The 17580-nt window shown below is 41.8% G+C and overlaps 1 protein-coding gene across 5 annotated transcripts in view; it reads left to right on the top strand.

The window, feature by feature from the left end:
- BAZ2A (bromodomain adjacent to zinc finger domain 2A) overlaps nt 1–17580 on the top strand; it is a 76689-nt gene that overhangs the window by 25510 nt on the left and 33599 nt on the right. For 2 of the 5 annotated variants that reach the window (XR_012881369.1, XM_075852084.1), the window contains exons 2-7: nt 849–932; nt 1973–2110; nt 3318–3830; nt 6496–6687; nt 11495–11671; nt 15601–15774. Coding sequence is in view for 4 of the 5 variants with exons in the window: in XM_075852084.1 (XP_075708199.1) it covers nt 917–932; nt 1973–2110; nt 3318–3830; nt 6496–6687; nt 11495–11671; nt 15601–15774 (1210 nt within the window). In the remaining variant the exon portion in view is untranslated. Of the gene's footprint in view, nt 1–229; nt 249–848; nt 933–1972; nt 2111–3317; nt 3831–6495; nt 6688–11494; nt 11672–15600; nt 15775–17580 lie in introns of those variants that run through there. The other 3 variants (XM_075852087.1, XM_075852085.1, XM_075852088.1) reach the window with 2 other exon arrangements.

The following is a 17580-nucleotide window of genomic DNA, read 5'->3' on the forward strand; positions in this document are numbered from 1 at the left end:
AATACCAATGATCAGGTCCTGATGTTACTAGTCGCTCATCCAAGTACTGGCTCTATACAAAATGCTTCTGCAAACAATTTCTCCTATGGCATCAAGTCTCAAATACCAAATGAAGCAAGTATTCCGTTTTCCAATATACTTTCTGTATCAATTCCTCATGGTTTTCAAGATCTCTGCTTGCATCCAATAGATACCTTTATTTCTTCTAGTGGGTAAACTCCTGCCCTGGTCATGTGATGAACACACAGGTGCGTGACTTTTTTTTTTAGAGTACAGTTATTGGCACGTGTGTCCATCACATGACCAGGGCACACACACACACACACACACACACACACACACACACACACACACACACACACACACACACACACACACACACACACACACACACACACACACACACACACACACACACACACACACACATTCTTATGTGGCTCCCATGTAGGTTATCTAGAAACGTTGTAATCTCTTTGTAAAGCCCTGCCATTATCTGGTGACTGGTTCATAGTCCCTGACTGGGGTAGTATCGATCCGCTGTGTTGGACTTTTTCATCACTGTCTATGGTTTCTACCATATTGAGCCAGCACTAGATCTTCTTCGGCACGCTTGCCACCTGAATGGAGATAACATTTTTTTACGCAGTCTGATCATGTCTATTTAAGAGGTCGGAACATTAGATCACTATCTATTATCTAGGGGGCGCCATTACTTACACTTTTCCATGTAGCCATTTACACCTACAGATATTGCGCTAGGATTGAACCAATCCTTATTCTCCTCATCTATTTTGATCTTAGTAAAATAAAAGATTCCTATTCCCTATAATTAAATTGTCTTTTAGATGCTGTTTACACACAACAATCACAGTGATAATGGGGATCTGCAGACAAAGATTTTTAAGCATGTCCGATGAGTTTTCTGGCAGGTGAGACCGATTTAATTCTGATCAATTGGCCATTTCCACACATCAGCCATACACTATAGATAGCTGTCCGTTATCCGCTATCCCCCCCCCCCCATCGGCTTGAGTGAGCATGCATTCGTTTTCATTGGGGAGAGGGGAATTCAACATGCTCAGTCCTTTGACATCAGATGCTGGTCTCGTGGAGATTGGAGGGTCTTGTCGACTTTCCGTCAGATGACAGAAGGCTGCAATGTATCCAACTGTATAGGCATACAGTGGGATACATCGCCCAAACTCCGCGGGCAGAGCGCTGCCTGAAGTGCTGTGCCCATGGAAGCCCTTGACGTCACTGTTTATATATGGACACTGTTTTTAAGAGCTTTATAATACGGGAATCCAGAGCGTTGGGAGCTTCCCCAGGGCCGGAGACCCTGGACAGATCGCTGCTGACTGTCTTGCTGGGAATTCCGGCATTGGTACGCTCCTGATGACGGGATCTTCCTGAAGTATACATTTAACGTATACCTGTGACGAATGTCACCCATTGGCTCCCATGTTAAAAAAAAAACGTATACCGCACAGTGTACATTTTCCTTTTGTGGGAGCCCTAAGGATGGAACAGCGTACGTCTACTATGTTATTCCATCCTTGAAAAAAAAGGTACATCAACGGAGACTAGCCGGACAGAGACTAAAGGACGCTCTTTTGGCTTCCTCTGGTCTAATGGAGCCCTATGAACACGTTTAGCATGTACGTCGGGAGTTTTTTCAGTGTACGCATTTAAATGTAGGGCAATAAACACAACATGAACTAGGCCTAATATCTATGGACACCCTGAGATGGATCGTATTGGATAGAAATTCGCACAGGTTACATGTAAAGGCAACTATAGTCTTCTGAGTAGTTTTATTTATGGCTCCATTGGTTATTGCTGAGCGATGTGATGTTACCCATCCTGAATTGTCGTAACTGCGGCCAGCTTTAGCAATATTGCATTTACAAATCGTTACTTGATTCCAGTTATTACGTGATGATGTCATTTATTTCTTTTTGCTTTGTAGACATGGAGACAAACAATCTTTTTGGAAGCATCGGCCAGCCCCCGTTATCCAGCGCCTCAGGACTGAAACAGCTGCCTCAATTGGTGGAACCAGTTTACACAAATAATTCTATTGTAATATTTCCCCAACAAGCAAAAGGTGAACAAAGACGCTTACGTTTGTAAATATCTTTCTAATGTTTTCTAAATATGTGTACATATAAATTGTATTGAAGGAAGCACTTCGGCTAAAATATTAGAGGTTTTCAAGGAATATACAAGAACGGATGTGGAACTCAAAAAATAAAACCGCTTTTCTATAGATATATTTCCTTTTCTTCGCTGCCACTTCTCACGTAATGACTTTTCCATAGTAACCACGTTTGACCACTGTCACGGTCATATGACGTGTCCTCTCTTTGGACGTCATCATTACATAAGATGGTATACAGCGAGTCACAGGAAATGACTAAGATGAGTATTTACAAACATTTTTTTTTTTTAAAGTGAAGAGTGATAGAAAAAACGGAAAAAATGAATAAATTTACTGTATGTAAACGGATACAAACATATAGCATTGCGTTTGCATACGTCGTCCATTGGGATCAATGCTAAAGAAAAACGTTACGTCGTGTATACCTTATTTTGAAGTACAGAATAGCGTAGCAGACTACTTTAAAAAAAACAGTAAACCATGACAAACATAGACCAAACGGATGCCCTTTGGGTTTACGTTTGTCCCATTATAGTCTATGCATACACCGTGCTATACGTTTCAATACTTTTTTAGTGTTTAAAAACGTATATGCTCGGCGGATAGCACAAACGCGATGTGAATGGCGCCTAAAACAAGTGCTTCGTTGCTACCCAACCCTAAAGAACTTGGAAGCAGCCCCCGGATGCTTGTCTCAACCTGGGGAAGCAACATTACTGGAGCGGCTTAAAATGAGCCAATCTGCGCCAATATTTGCCCCTTTATCTCGTGTCCTGAATTATTGGGGCTTGGCATGCTGTACTGAAATCCTGTTACAAATGATCAGTCAGATAGAACGTCGCTCCTCATAGTCACTGTCCGTGATACATTTGCCATTGAGTGTTAAAATAATCCGCAGCTCCAGGCAGAATTCATGGATATCGATCGCTTGTGGAAAGTCTGTAACAAAATGTTGCCTCATGTGGGAGAAAAACAAAGAATTGCTTCTGTTTTAAATTGTCTATTCTTTATTTGTTTTTTTACACTTATTTCTGTTCTTTGTATATTTTGTATGCATTTAAGAACAGCATCATCTAGAAAGTAATATTTTTTTATCTTGTTTGGTTTTACTATTGGTTAATGGTTGAATTTAATCTAGATATATGTCCATTAGGTCTGAATTGCGACATGCCAGTGAATGGTCTGATCTCCCCTTCCATACCAACTAATCCTCATGGGACGTATGCATCCGATGCCAGTACTACCAGTCACCCCGCAACCAATAACTTTGACTACCTCTGGAAATATCCCAAGTCTACTATTGGGATTGACAGTCATGGACCAAGTCCACATCCGGTCAATGGTTCAGCATCACCATTGACAAATGGACCCTTTTGTAAAGGAAACTCGCAGGACTCCTGGGAAAATTCTGCCTCCAGCCATCCAGCATCTCTGACAATAAGTGGTCAAGACTTGCGAAGCTTAAGTAAATCTGATGTGAATGAGACCCACTGCTTTCCTGAGACATCTCATCCATCTCCTGCATCACCGGTATCTATTGTACAATACATCTGCGTTACCTCTCAATGCCAGGAAAAACAGCAGGGAATCGAGTCGGATGCTGCAGAAGTATTGGAGAATGATGAAAGGCTGACAGAAGATGTGCGGTCCTCTGATGTACAAACAGGTTTGTATTGGTCCTCATGACCACTGCTGTACGGCAATACCCCATATGTGTTAATAAACTGCTGTTTGGGCACACGGCAGGGCTCAGAAGGGAAGGAGCACCATTTGGCTTTTGGAGTTCAGATTTTGCTGGATTGGTTTGTGGGCGCTATGTATCATTTGCAAAGCCCCTGTGGGACCAAAACAGTGGAAACCCTCCAGAAGTGACCACATTTTGGAAACTACACCCCTCAAGGTACTCACCTAGGGGTGTAGTGAGCATGTTAACCCCGCAGGTGTTCTGCAGAAATTAGTGTGCACTCAATGTTGCAGAGTGAAACATTTTATTTTTTTTTCATATATATGCCAATATGTGGTGCCCAGCTTGTGCCACCATAACAAAACAGCTCTCTAATTATTATTCTGTGTTTCCCGGTTTTAGAAACACCCTACATGTGGCTCTAATCTTTTGCCTGGACATATGACAGGGCTCAGGAGTGAAAGAGTACTATGTAAAATTGAGGCGTAATTTGGTAATTTACAAAGTATTGGTTCACAATTGCAGAGGCTCTGATGTGAAATAATAAAATAAACCCCTGAGAAGTGACCCCATTTTGGAAACTGCACCCCTCAAGGCATTTATTAAGGGGTGTAGTGAGCATTTTCACCCCACAGGTCTTTTCCATAAATGATTGCACTGCGGATGGTCCAAAGTAAAAATTTAAATTTTTCCTTATATATGCTATTTCAGTGGCAAATATGTCGTGCCCAGCTTATGCCACTCGAGAGACACCCCCCAAAAATTGTTAAAATGGTTCTCCCGGGTATGGTGATGTCATATATGTGGAAGTAAACTGCTGTTTGGGCACACTGTAGGGTTCAGAGGGGAGGGAGCACCATTTGGCTTTTGGAGCGTGGATTTGCTTGGTAGTAGTTTTGTTTGAGTATTGCTGGTGTTTCCGTTTATAATGTGGGGCATATGTAAGCTGGGCAGAGTACATCAGGGGCATAGTCAGGTGGTATAAATAATGGGGTAAAATAATCCATAGATGTGTGTTACGCTGTGACACAATCCTTTCTGCACAGGCCGTTGTCGCACTGATAAATATCCTTCCTTATCCCCTTTTTGGTCCACACTCCGCACCTTTACAGTTTGGGGAATTTTGCTGGGAAGTGTTGTCCTGGTATAATACGGGCACCGTCGCTTCCAGCAGATATGTTTAGGCCCTACTCTTCCTCGTTCCCTAATTTTAGGGCCTTGATTATTCGCCTCTTGAAACAGAAGAAATGTTCCCCTCGGACCTGCACAACTGCATATTTTTATTTCCTGGCTTATTGGAGCCTTAACTAATTTTATTTTTTCATAGACGTAATGGTATGAGGGCTTGTTTTTTGTGGGATGAGCTGTCGTTTTTATTGGTACCATTTTGGGGTACATGCAACTTTTTGATCACTTTATATCCTATTTTTTGGGAGCCAAGGTGACAAAAAAATGTTTTTAGTTTTTGTTTTTTTTATGCAGCGTTCTCCATGCATTATAAACTACATGTTATCTTTATTCTGCAGGTCAGTCCGATACCGGCTATCCCTAATTTATAGCACTTTTTAATGTTTTGCAACTTTTTGCACAATAAAATTACTTTTGTAAAAATAATGTTTTTTTTTCTGTCTCCAAGTTGTGAGAACCATAAAGTTTTACGCTTTTCGTCGACAGAGCTGTATTTTATTTATTTTTTATACTTTTTTTTTTTTTACACTAGGGGACTTGGTCTAACTGTCTGATTTTTTTTCTAGTACACTGCACTACCTATATAGTGCAATGTATTAGATCTGTCAGCCATTCACTGACAGCAAGCCGATTAGGCTTTGCCTCCCGGCGGGGCCTTATTGGTTTCCGTAATGGCAGAGCAGGAGGCCATTGTTAGGCTTCTTGTTGTCATAGGGATGTCGGCAGCCCTGATTGCATGGCAGGGCTGCCGATCTGCTAGCAACCTCTAAGATGCAGCGATCGCTTCCAATCGCTGCATGTAAGGGGTTAATTGCAGGGATCGGAGCTAGCTCCGGTTCCTGCCCTTACAGGTGGATGTCATCTGTAACATACAGCTGACATCCACCGCTGATGACGCCAGCTCAGCTCCTGGGTCGGCGCCATCTTGCCGTTGCCTACGGAAGCCATTCAGGCTTCGCCTCCGGGCGGGGCCTGGAAAATATCTGTGCTAGGCAGCCCGGGAGGCCGGTATTAGGCCCCCGGTTGCTATTGCAGCCACCGGAACCCCTGCAATTTCATTGCTGGGGTTTCCATGAGCTGCAAGCAACTTAAATGCAGCGATCTTGTCTGACCACTGCATTTAAGGCGTTAATGGCGGGGATTGAAGCTAATTTCGGTCCCCGCCATTACAGTCGGATGGATGTCAGCTGTAATACACCGCTGACATCCAGCAATGATTGCACTGACTTAGCTTCTGAGCCGGTGCCATGCATTTGTCATATGGATACGGCAAGATGCGGGAAGCATCGGCTTTCCATGACGTATCCATACGGCAAATGTCGGGAAGGGGTTAAAGGGGTTTTATTCTGATCCATACTTCTTTGTTTATGCACTTCTGGGGGTGCATGTGGAACGGCACATTATTAATTACAGATGATTAACAGCACTGACGTTTGTGTTTTTTATTATTACAACATAGGCCAAAGAATATCTCAGCACAACGGATCAGACCTGGCAATTGAACGACTTAGTCCAGCTGCATGTAGCCCATTTTCTGAGCCAGATGTCAGTATTGTGAATGACCCATCTCCAATTCCGTCCCAACTTGAAGATTGCGATATCCCCATCTCTGATACTGCCATGGATACGTCTGAAAATGAAACCAGTGGTGGTACGTTACACTACATGCTTTGAAATATCACTCTTAACCCCTTAGCAACATCCGCCCCGCTGTGCACGTATGGTGGATGTGTACTCTGACAATATGGTGCGGCCCCAGGAGCTGACCTCCGCCTGCAACTGCTGCGATCAGAGAGAACTCCAATCCTGTCCGCTTAACCCCTCAGATACCGCAGTCCAAACCGACCGTGGTATTGGAGCATATAGACAAATGGTGGGGGCTCCCTCTGTCCACTGATCGGCTCTCGCAATGAAATTGCGGGGTGCTGAACAGTCGCTCTAGCAACCGGAGGCAAGGCCTAATAGTAAAGCAGAGAAATAGACCAGACACTGCAATAGATAAATGTTGCATGAGCGATCCATCAATCACCTAGAAAAGTTCCCTAGGGTTAGGGGATAGAAAAAATGTTTAATAATATTTGTAAAAATCTAGAATTTAAATGAAGTAAGGGCTCGTCCACACGTAGCGGGATTGCTACATATTTTCCATCCGGAATTGCGGACGGAAAATACCCAGCAGAATACAGTAGCAGCAAAGTGGGTGAGAATTAACAAAACTCATCCACACGCTGCGTATATATTCCGACCAGAAACTGAACTGCGGTGCGTATTTTTCATACCGCAGCATGTCAATTCCTGCTGCGGAAAGTTGACTGAATTCCTGCGTTTTTCAAAGGAGAGGTCACCGTCTGCCAACATTAAGAAAAACGCAGCAAAATCCGCACCATTTTCTGCAGTAAAAAACGGCAGCGGAAAGTCTGCTACTTTCAACAGAATTGCTGCAGAAACTTTCATTACGTGTGGACAAGCCGTGACGATTCGGAAAAACGACACTTCCAACTCTTCACACCAAAAAAACTTCAACCATCAAAAAATAAACGTAATTGGTATTGCCACGTCCGTAAGCGTTTGATCTATTAAAATACCAAGTTATTTGAAGAGGATCTGTCGCTAGTTTATTAATTCCCTATTTCCTAACTAATCTAATTGGCGCTTTGCTGCTGATCGCTACAATATGATTTTGTTTGCAAATAAACGTTTTTTTTAAAGTTATTAGCATTTTTCTAAATATGCTAATGTGGCTCTAATAGCCAAATAGGAGGTGACTTTCTTTTCACTCTGGGCGGTGTAAAGTTTTCTGTATGACGCTGTCCAATCAGAATACAGCTTCTCCCCCTTCCCAGCCCAGCAACTTAGTGTGATCATAGAGTATACAGCTTCCATTCCCGACTGTGTATTCAACTGGTGATATCTCCGGTTGTTTCACAGCTAGAACTGCGATCCTGGTGTCACATGAAACATTAGAATCTCCTCTTTCATATGCCACCAGAACCTTTGTTCTAGGTGGTCCACAGCCGGAGATATGGCTATTTTGAGTGATCCCCCTTCCCTCCAGCCTCCGTCTCTCACACTGTGTGCAGCAGCTTCATGCTGATAGGACAGGGTCAGAGGCTGTGAGGTAGCTCCACCTCAGGAGAATCGCTGCGGTTACCTCCCACTTGTCTAATAAGAGCTCATTTACATATTTAGAAAAAAGTTCATAACTTTTAAAATAAAAAACTTTTTGGAAATTATGGTATAATTTACAGTCCACCACGTGGACTCAAACTTTGGCAGTCCTCCGTAATATTTTAGTTGGAGAAAAGTTAGATCCGGTGCATATATATATATATATATATATATATATATATATATATATAATTTATTTATTTTTTAAAAGCTTTCATGTAGAAAAGCGTAAAGAAATGTAAACTGATTGCTTCTTGCATAATAAATTCATATAGAATCAGGATGTGTTCAAGTAATATTTTGTATGTTTCAGCAAGTCACATTGCATCATCAGACAGCGATATATTCGCTGCGCCTATTAGATTGGCCAATACTAAACTTGCGACAGATCTTCTTTAACCCACAGGGTAAACGCTGTATGAAAAAGCACATTCACAAATTCTTTAAGTTCCTCGCTTCAACGAAAAAAATTGAATAAAATGTTACTAAAAGATCGTATGTACTCCAGAATGGTCCCAATAAAAGCTACAGCTTGCCCTGCGGAGAACAAACCCTCACACTTCTCCATTGATCTAAAATAAAATCGTTATGGGTCTCGAATATGGCGACAATATATTTTAAGAATTGTTTTTATTTTGTAGATCTAGTAAAACAAAACATAAAAAACAAAATCAATTGTACTAACTAGCAGAATAAAGTTAACATGTCCATTTTACCGCACGGGGAACGCCGTAGAAATAAATACCCTAAAATGATGGCATAACTGCATTTTTTATTTTTTTTTTAAATTCCATCCCTCAAAATAATTCTTTAAGTTTCCCAGTACATCATATGCTATGTTAAATGGAGTCATTAAAAAGTCCAACTCGTCCCGCAAAAACATGTAGATGGAAATCTAAAAAACGTATGCCTCTTGCACTATAAAAACAAATTGGCTGTGTCTTTGAGGCGTTAAATATTAGGTCTTGGTATACATTACTGGTGTATCTACGGTTTGATTTAACGGTGTCATGGTCCGTGTTGGCTGCCAGGTCTCAAGGACAGTTTAACTGCCAGACACAGCGATTACTTGATGAGCACACCAAAGTATTGCAGGTACTTTAGAAAGCTGATAGACCATGCAGTCCTATCAATTCCACCCTTGTCCACATGCCCTCTAAGGGTATATGGGCATCAAAGAGGCGTGTTCCTATCAATTAGTACAAATTAGATAACCGTGGCTATGTGTTGGTGTTACTTGCTCACCCATTTATTTCAATAAGTGCCTTGTAGGACCACATTTCTGCTGCAGCTCCCCCCAATAATAGCCGCTGAATGCCTGAGATTTCAGCTTTTCTTTAGGGAAGGGGTTGAAGCGGCATTTGTTTACTTCTATCAGTTCATATAAGAGGTTTCTTATGTGGATTTTATAACCCCTGTTCATGTGAATTGTTCAATAAAGTGCTGATCGAGGATGTGTTTGCTTGGTGAGACTGTTTGCAATCCGTTGATATCACCGGGGTTAATTGTCCACTTTCCCTGCAGTGTCCCTACAGGCGAATAGAACCATTACACTGCACCTATTAAAATCAATTGACCGTCTGTGTAAAGTACGGACAACATGGCACTTTTTTCCTTCCCCGCCCTTCCATCCATATGCCATAATAGAGAATATGTAAAGTTTTCTATAGCAGACAAGCCCTTTAACAATTTCTAAGACAGGAAGAAAATGTTCACGTTGCATGATGATCTGTCCACACTGGATTCGCAGTGTCGGTTGGAGGTATGCTATTCTATAGGGATATAGTACCATACATCGCCCATAGGCTTTCATTGTAAAAAGAAAAAAAACGTACACTGCACTGGGTATGTTTTTTTTGTTTTTTTTTTTACTGGATACTTCTGTAAGGAATAGCACAGTCCAATACACTATTCGATACAGCGAAATAGAAGGTATACCGAAAAATAGTAGCCCGATGGATGCCGAAAGGACACCCTTTTGGCATCTGTCTGATGAATGGGGGCCTATGGACATGTTAGTCTTCTGCACTGGCACCTTTTCCAGAGCATATCCCTACGAACTGCAAGGCTCTAATAAAATTAGGTTGCGGTGTAGATAGAGCTAATAGTTTCTATTGTTTTTTATCCTCATTTGATTTTAGCATGTGCTTTTGCATATCCGTGGTTCATTGCCTCTTTCATTGTTATGGAAATACGAAGTAGCTCTGACGGGATTGTGGCTTCCATGGCTATCAAGAATGAGTTAAAAGACCACCGGCAGTGTAGTTAAAGAGGCTCTGTCACCAGATTTTGCAGCCCCTATCTGCTATCGCAGCAGATCGGCGCTGCAATGTAGATTACAGTAACGTTTTTATTTTAAAAAAACGAGCATTTTTGGCCAAGTTATGACCATTTTCGTATTTATGCAAATGAGGCTTGCAAAAGTACAACTGGGCGTGTTGAAAAGTAAAAGTACAACTGGGCGTGTATTATGTGTGTACATCGGGGCGTGTTTACTACTTTTACTAGCTGGGCGTTCTGATGAGAAGTATCATCCACTTCTCTTCACAACGCCCAGCTTCTGGCAGTGCAGATCTGTGATGTCACTCACAGGTCCTGCATCGTGTCGGCACCAGAGGCTACAGTTGATTCTGCAGCAGCATCAGCATTTGCAGGTAAGTAGCTACATCGACTTACCTGCAAACGCCGATGCTGCTGCAGAATCATCTGTAGCCTCTGGTGCCGACACGACGCAGGACCTGTGAGTGACGTCACAGCGTGATCTCTGGAGAACACGGCTGTGTCTGCACTGCCAGAAGCTGGGCGTTCTGAAGAGAAGTGGATGATACTTCTCATCAGAACGCTCAGCTAGTAAAAGTAGTAAACACGCCCCGATGTACGCACCTAATACACGCCCAGTTGTACTTTTACTTTTCAACACGCCCAGTTGTACTTTTGCAAGCCTCATTTGCATAAATACGAAAATGGTCATAACTTGGCAAAAAATGCTCGTTTTTTTAAAATAAAAACGTTACTGTAATCTACATTGCAGCGCCGATCTGCTGCAATAGCAGATAGGGGTTGCAAAATCTGGTGACAGAGCCTCTTTAACAAATCAAAACCATTACCCGGGGGCCTGGTTTGTACTCCTTCTTCTTTTTTTTTTTTTTCTTTTTTTTTTTTTCTTTAAACTTGGCCAACATTTAAACTTTTTTTTTTTTTTTGCAAGACAATTCCTAGATGTTTATAGCATTAGAAGGAAATAATATCTGAAATCCTACATCTTATGTGTTTTGTGTTAAATGATCCAGAGGAAACTGAAGTTGGAACACAACATAAAAACAAGAATCCACTGGTTGATCGTGATATACTGGCCAAACCCGAAGACTTAAACGACACCTTCTATCCAGTGGTTGAAGAAGTCGAGAACTCTCCCTTATCCCGTTCGGTGTCCGTATCTTCTGAGCTTGGAGACTCTGGAGTACAAGGTATATACAGTAAAGGTAATTTTACATGGCCCAATGTGGACTGTGTAAACGAGCGCCGATCAACGAGTCAGCTCGTTGATCGGCGCTCGTTTGCTCCTTTCACAAGGAGTTAGTATTCGGACGATCGATGGTCCCCATACATTTCTATCATGTCGGCAACACGTCTCCCTGTTTACACGATAAAAGTTTATACAATCAGACGATGAACGAGCGTTTGCTCTTTTATCGGCTGATCGTTGCCTTTTTGACACATGGCAATGATCGGGAAAGAGCCTTCTGTGAACACTCGTTTGCCTGATAATTGGCTAATGTGACATGGGCTTTAAACACAGAAACACTATAGGGCTTGTCTTTTCTACTTTGTCTTATCTGCAGATTCAGAAAATGTTGTATTTTTTTCCATAGTGTTCTGCTAATATATTGACAACTCGGTATCAGGAATGTTTCAATAAGTACTTTCTAAAAAGGTGTGTGTGTGTGTGTGTGTGCAAAAAATGCAAGTAAAGTAGAGGCTAATGTGCAAAAGAACCCCCCCCCCCTAGTTTACATATGTATTGTAATGCAAATCTCATGAAAGACAATGGGGCACATCTACTATTCAAAATGCACCAGAATTCTAGCGTAGATGCTGCGCGCCTCATTTATTAACCTGTTTAGACTTTCTTTTAAGGCTGTGTTCACGTCAGCGTTGCCCTTCCGTTGAGGGGTTCCGTCTGAGCTTTCCGTCGGGTTAACCAGTCGACTTCGCTATTGATTCCGTCAAGTACAACAGAAACCGGAAACCAAATTTATCATACGGCATGCACCACTTTGATAAATTTGGCACATTTTCTGACTGTCTTGTCTAAGTGAACACTGTCTAAAGCTAAGACATTATTAGTAAATCTGCCCCAGTGAGTTGAAATTGTTTCCCTGAGATAGAAAGGACAGTAGCACAAATTTATTTTCGCAGATTTTTCATACATTTTTCTCAATGATATTTTGTCTCCTGCAGAGGGATAATAATGGATAAAGTTTAGGGATGATTTTTTATTTTTTTTTTAACTTGAAATTCTCAACGGAGTGGGCAGCTAAAGTGTTCGCACATGGCAGGCTGTTACAATGCTGCAGAGCACACTGTTCTCACACTGGTGACCTTTCTTGAGATTAGTTAACCCCTTAATGACCAGCCTATTTTAAACCTTAATGACCAGGCCATTTTTTTAAGTTTTTCAATCGTCGCATTCCAAGAGCTATAACCTTTTTATTTTTGCGTCGACATAGCTGTATAAGGTCTTGTTTTTTGCGGGACAAGTTGTATTTTTTAATAGCACCATTTTGGGGGACATATTATTTATTGATTAACTTTTTTATTAACTTTTATTTGGGGGGAAATAGAAAAAAAACTGAAATTTCGCCACTCTTTTTCGCGTCTTAAATCTACGCCGTTTACCATGGGATATAAATAACACAATAACTTTATTCAGCAGGTTGTTACGATTGCAACGATACCAAATTTGTATAGTTTTTGTATGTTTTACTACTTTTACACAGTAAGGCCTCATTTACACGAGCGTGTGCGTTTTGCGCACGCAAAAAAACGCCGCGTTTTGCGTGCACAAAAGGCACTTGACAGCTCAGTGTGTCATCAGTGTATGATGCGCGGCTGCGTGATTTTCGCGCAGCCGCCATCATAGAGATGAGGCTAGTCGACGTCAGTCACTGTCCAGGGTGCTGAAAGAGTTAACTGATCGGCAGTAACTCTTTCAGCACCCTCGACAGTGAATTCCGATCACAATATACAGCAACCTGTGAATAAAAAAAAGACGTTCATACTTACCAAGAACTTCCTGTTTCATCCAGTCCGGTCTCCCGGCCGTTGCCTTGGTGACGCGTCCCTCTCGTCATCCGGCCCCACCTCCCTGGATGACGCGGCAGTCCATGTGACCGCTGCAGCCTGTGCTTGGCCTGTGATTGGCTGCAGCTGTTACTTGGACTGAATTGTCATCCCGGGAGGTCAGACTGGAGGAAGAAGCCGGGAGTTATCGGTAAGTCAGAACTTCTTTTTTTTTTTTTTCTTACACGTTCATGTATATTGTGATCCGAAGTCACTGTCCAGGGTGCTGAACCAGTTTAACTTTTTCAGCACCGTGGACAGTGACTGTCTCCTGACGTCGCGTACCGGAACATTTTTTGCCGGGTTCGGTCAAAACGAGTGTCGGTCAAAGCGGAATGCGTGGTTTTCACGCACCCATTGACTTCAATGGGTGCGTGATGCGCGAAAAACGCACGATTATAGAACATGTCGTGAGTTTTACGCAACGCACTCGCGCTTCGCAAAATTCACGCATTGCCTGCACTGCCCCATAGAGTAATATAGGTGCGTACGACACGCATGAAAAGCACGCGCGTCGCATGCGCGTATATTACGCTCGTGTAAATGAGGCCTAAAAACGCTTTTTTTTTCAAAATTATTTGTTTTTGTGTCTCCATATTTGAAGAGCCGTAACGTTTTTATTTTTTCGCCGACGCAGTTGTATGAGGGCTTTTTTTTTTGCGGGACGACTTGTAGTTTTTATTGGTACCATTTTGGAGTAGATACGACTTTTTGATCACTTTTTATCACATTTTTTTAAAGTCCGTATTCACAGAAAACAGCAATTTTCCCATAGTTTATTACATTTTTACGGCGTTCACCGTTCGGGTTAAATAATGTAATAGATTTATAGTCGGGGTCGTTACGGACGCGGCGATACCAAATATGTGTAACTTTTTAACTTTATTTTGTTTTTTTAAATAGTAAAGCAGTTTGTAAGGGGAAAAGCTGGGTTTTTCATTTTTTTTTCACATTTTTTTTTAAATTAACTTTATTAACCTTTTTTTTCACTTTTTTACTAGTCCCACTAGGGGACTATAATATGCGATTCTGCGATCACACTTATAATACACTGTAATACTTTTGTATTGCAGTGTATTACTGCCTGTCTGTTTAAAACGGACAGGCATCTGCTAGGTCATGCCTCCGCCATGATCTAGCAAACATTCATGACAGGCAGACCTGGGGGCCTTTATTAGGCCCCCGGCTGCCATTAGAGACACAGACACTCGGCGATCGTTTCGCCAGGTGTTAGTGGGATAGAGAGGGAGCTCCCTCCCTCTCTCCAAAACCACTCAGATGCGGTGCACGCTATTGTGCACCGCATCTGAGTGGTTAAACGTGTGAGATCGATACTAATATCGATCTCACCCGGCAGAGCAGGGACGCTCCCAGCCCTCAGCTGCCTCTGGCCGCGATGTAAAGTTTTTACTTAAGTTTTAACCCGTTAGTGACCAACGTAAAAAGACGATGGGCCGGTCACTAACGGGTTAAAACTTAAGTAAAAACTAATAGAACCCATAGATACATTTGTATGGTATGAAATATATAGTTTAATACAGAATTGACCATAGTGAATCCACATAACTGGCAGAAGGTGTAATAGATACGGATTTATCCTCTAACTTTAGTGCCCGTGGTAATATCTGTTAGACACGTTTATTTACCATCTAGATGTCCTCTAGTAACTTTGGGATGCATCAAAGTGTTGGCATAATGTATATAGCTAATAACTGATGGCATAAAACAAGTTAAATACGTGTACAAGGGGTTGTAGACTTGAAGTTAAGGTTCACCTACAAATGTCTGCATTACCGTTCCATAGCAGTACATGTGGGATTCCAATGACAGTCTTGGAGCGTCAGCAGACGATGGGGTACAGTGCTTGGAGGGGCACCAGACAGAATTCTAGCTCTGACTGTGTGAAAGGAAGTCAGGGAGTCGCACGCCTAGTAAGATGTATTTGTGATGAATCCGCACAGAATGTTAAACCTAGAAATGAAATGATGTTGAGGACATTTAGTTTAAGCTTTTTACTTTTGCATATTAATGCTGAGCACAGGTATGTTTACAGATAATAGGTCTGAAATGGATAAAAGTCCAGAAGGAAGTAAAGCAGAAGACCCCAGTGCTGCAGAGGAGATCAGCTCACTGGCTGAAATTTACCCAGAAAACACAACCCCCGAACCGTGTACTGCCCCTGACCCTGAAGACGAAGAGGAAGACCTAGAGCCTGGTGAAGTAAAGGGTAAGTCCTGAATTGCATGCCCAAATGTGTGACCGACCGTATGACAGTATGCATTCCTAATACAGCCATAAGAATTCATAGGAGACATGCAAACAGCTGAGTGTGGTAGGTCACCTGGTCATTGGTCTAGTGCGTCGTCTCTTCTTGGGTTTACCACTTAACCTGTACTATTTTATAATGTCCGTTTGATCAGTTCTAGAAGGTTGGAATAGACTTCACGGCTTGTCAGTGTATCTTTAGAAGAGCAGCTTTACACAATGTTAGCTGCTGAATAGTGAAATGCATGATCTTTATCACATCACCTACCCTTGCCATTCGTCACTGTATTAAAAACATTATGGCACTATGATGTTAGTAGCATTTTTTTAGTATCACTTAACCGCTTCCCGACCGCCCACTGTATATTCACGTCGGCATTTGCTGGGCTCTGTGCAGTGCCGACGTGAATTCACGGTGGGTGTTAAAAGCGCGATCCGGGTGTCTCAGAGTAGTGCTGACACCCGGATCGCGCTGTTATCACCTGCCTCTGGTCCCGGAGATATGATCGGGACCTGAATAGTTCAGGTCCCGGTCATGTGATCGCAGGGAAAGTGTGTTGTAGCAACGAACTGGAAAGTTTGTTGCTATAACAAACTGGAAAGTTTGTTGCTACAACAAACTTTCCCGGGGACCGATTGCGGGTGCTGCAGTCGGTTACAAGGCAGAACCGGGGGGCCATATAACGGCCCCCGTGTCTGCCATGCACAGCAGCCTATGAGAACCAGCCGGATGCTGGTTCTCATAAGCTTCCTGTCAGTGTGACTCTCAGCGTCACACTGAGTTTATAATACGTTACACTACCTAGGTAGTGTAATGTATTATAGCAGCGATCAGTGCTGCCAGGCTTCAAGTAAAACAAGTAAAAAGTAAAAAATAAAGTCATAAAGTTTTATAAAAGTGTAAAAACAAGTTATAAAAGTTACAAAAAAAAATAATGCTTTTTTTCCTATAATAACATTTAATGAAAATGTTAAAAAAAAGTACACATATTTGGTATCACCGCGTTCATAACGACCCGAACTATAAAACTATAATATTATTTTTCCCGCACGGTGAACACCGCAAAAAAAATAATTAAAAAACAATGTCAGAATCACTTTTTTTTGGTCATCAACCCTCCAAAAATATAGAATAAAAAGTGATCAAAAAGTCGCATGTACCCCAAAATAGTACCAATAAAAACTACAACCCGTCCCGCAAAAAACAAGCCCTTACACCGCTTTTTTGACGGAAAAATATAAAATTATGGCTCTCAGAATATGGTGACACAGAAAATAAATAATTTTATCAAAGTGATTTTATTGCGCAATCGCCACAAAACATAAAAAACCTATATACATCTGGTATCGCCGTAATCGTACCGACCCGCAGAATAAAGTAAAATGTCATTTATACCGCACGGTGAATACTGTAAAAAAAAAAAAATACAAAAAACATTGTCAGAATTTATGTTTCTTTGTCACTTTGCTTCCAAAAAAATCTAATAAAAAGTGATTTAAAAAAATCACATGTACCCTAAAATGATGCTAATGAAAAGTACAGATTGTCCCGCAACAAATAAGCTCTCACACGGCTCCGTTGGAGAAAAAATAAAAAAGTTCTGGCTCTCAGAATATGGCGATGCAAAATGTGCAGAGTTTTCCAAAAGCGGATAAGATCGGGCGCCATTTATCAGTGCGACACCGGCCACACATCTGCGAATTATTATTTATGTACCCCATTATTATACTCTCTTATTATGCCCTGATGTACCCCGCACAGCTTACA

Source organism: Rhinoderma darwinii, chromosome 2 (genome assembly GCF_050947455.1).
Source record: "Rhinoderma darwinii isolate aRhiDar2 chromosome 2, aRhiDar2.hap1, whole genome shotgun sequence".
In the NCBI taxonomy this organism is placed as follows: domain Eukaryota; kingdom Metazoa; phylum Chordata; class Amphibia; order Anura; family Rhinodermatidae; genus Rhinoderma; species Rhinoderma darwinii.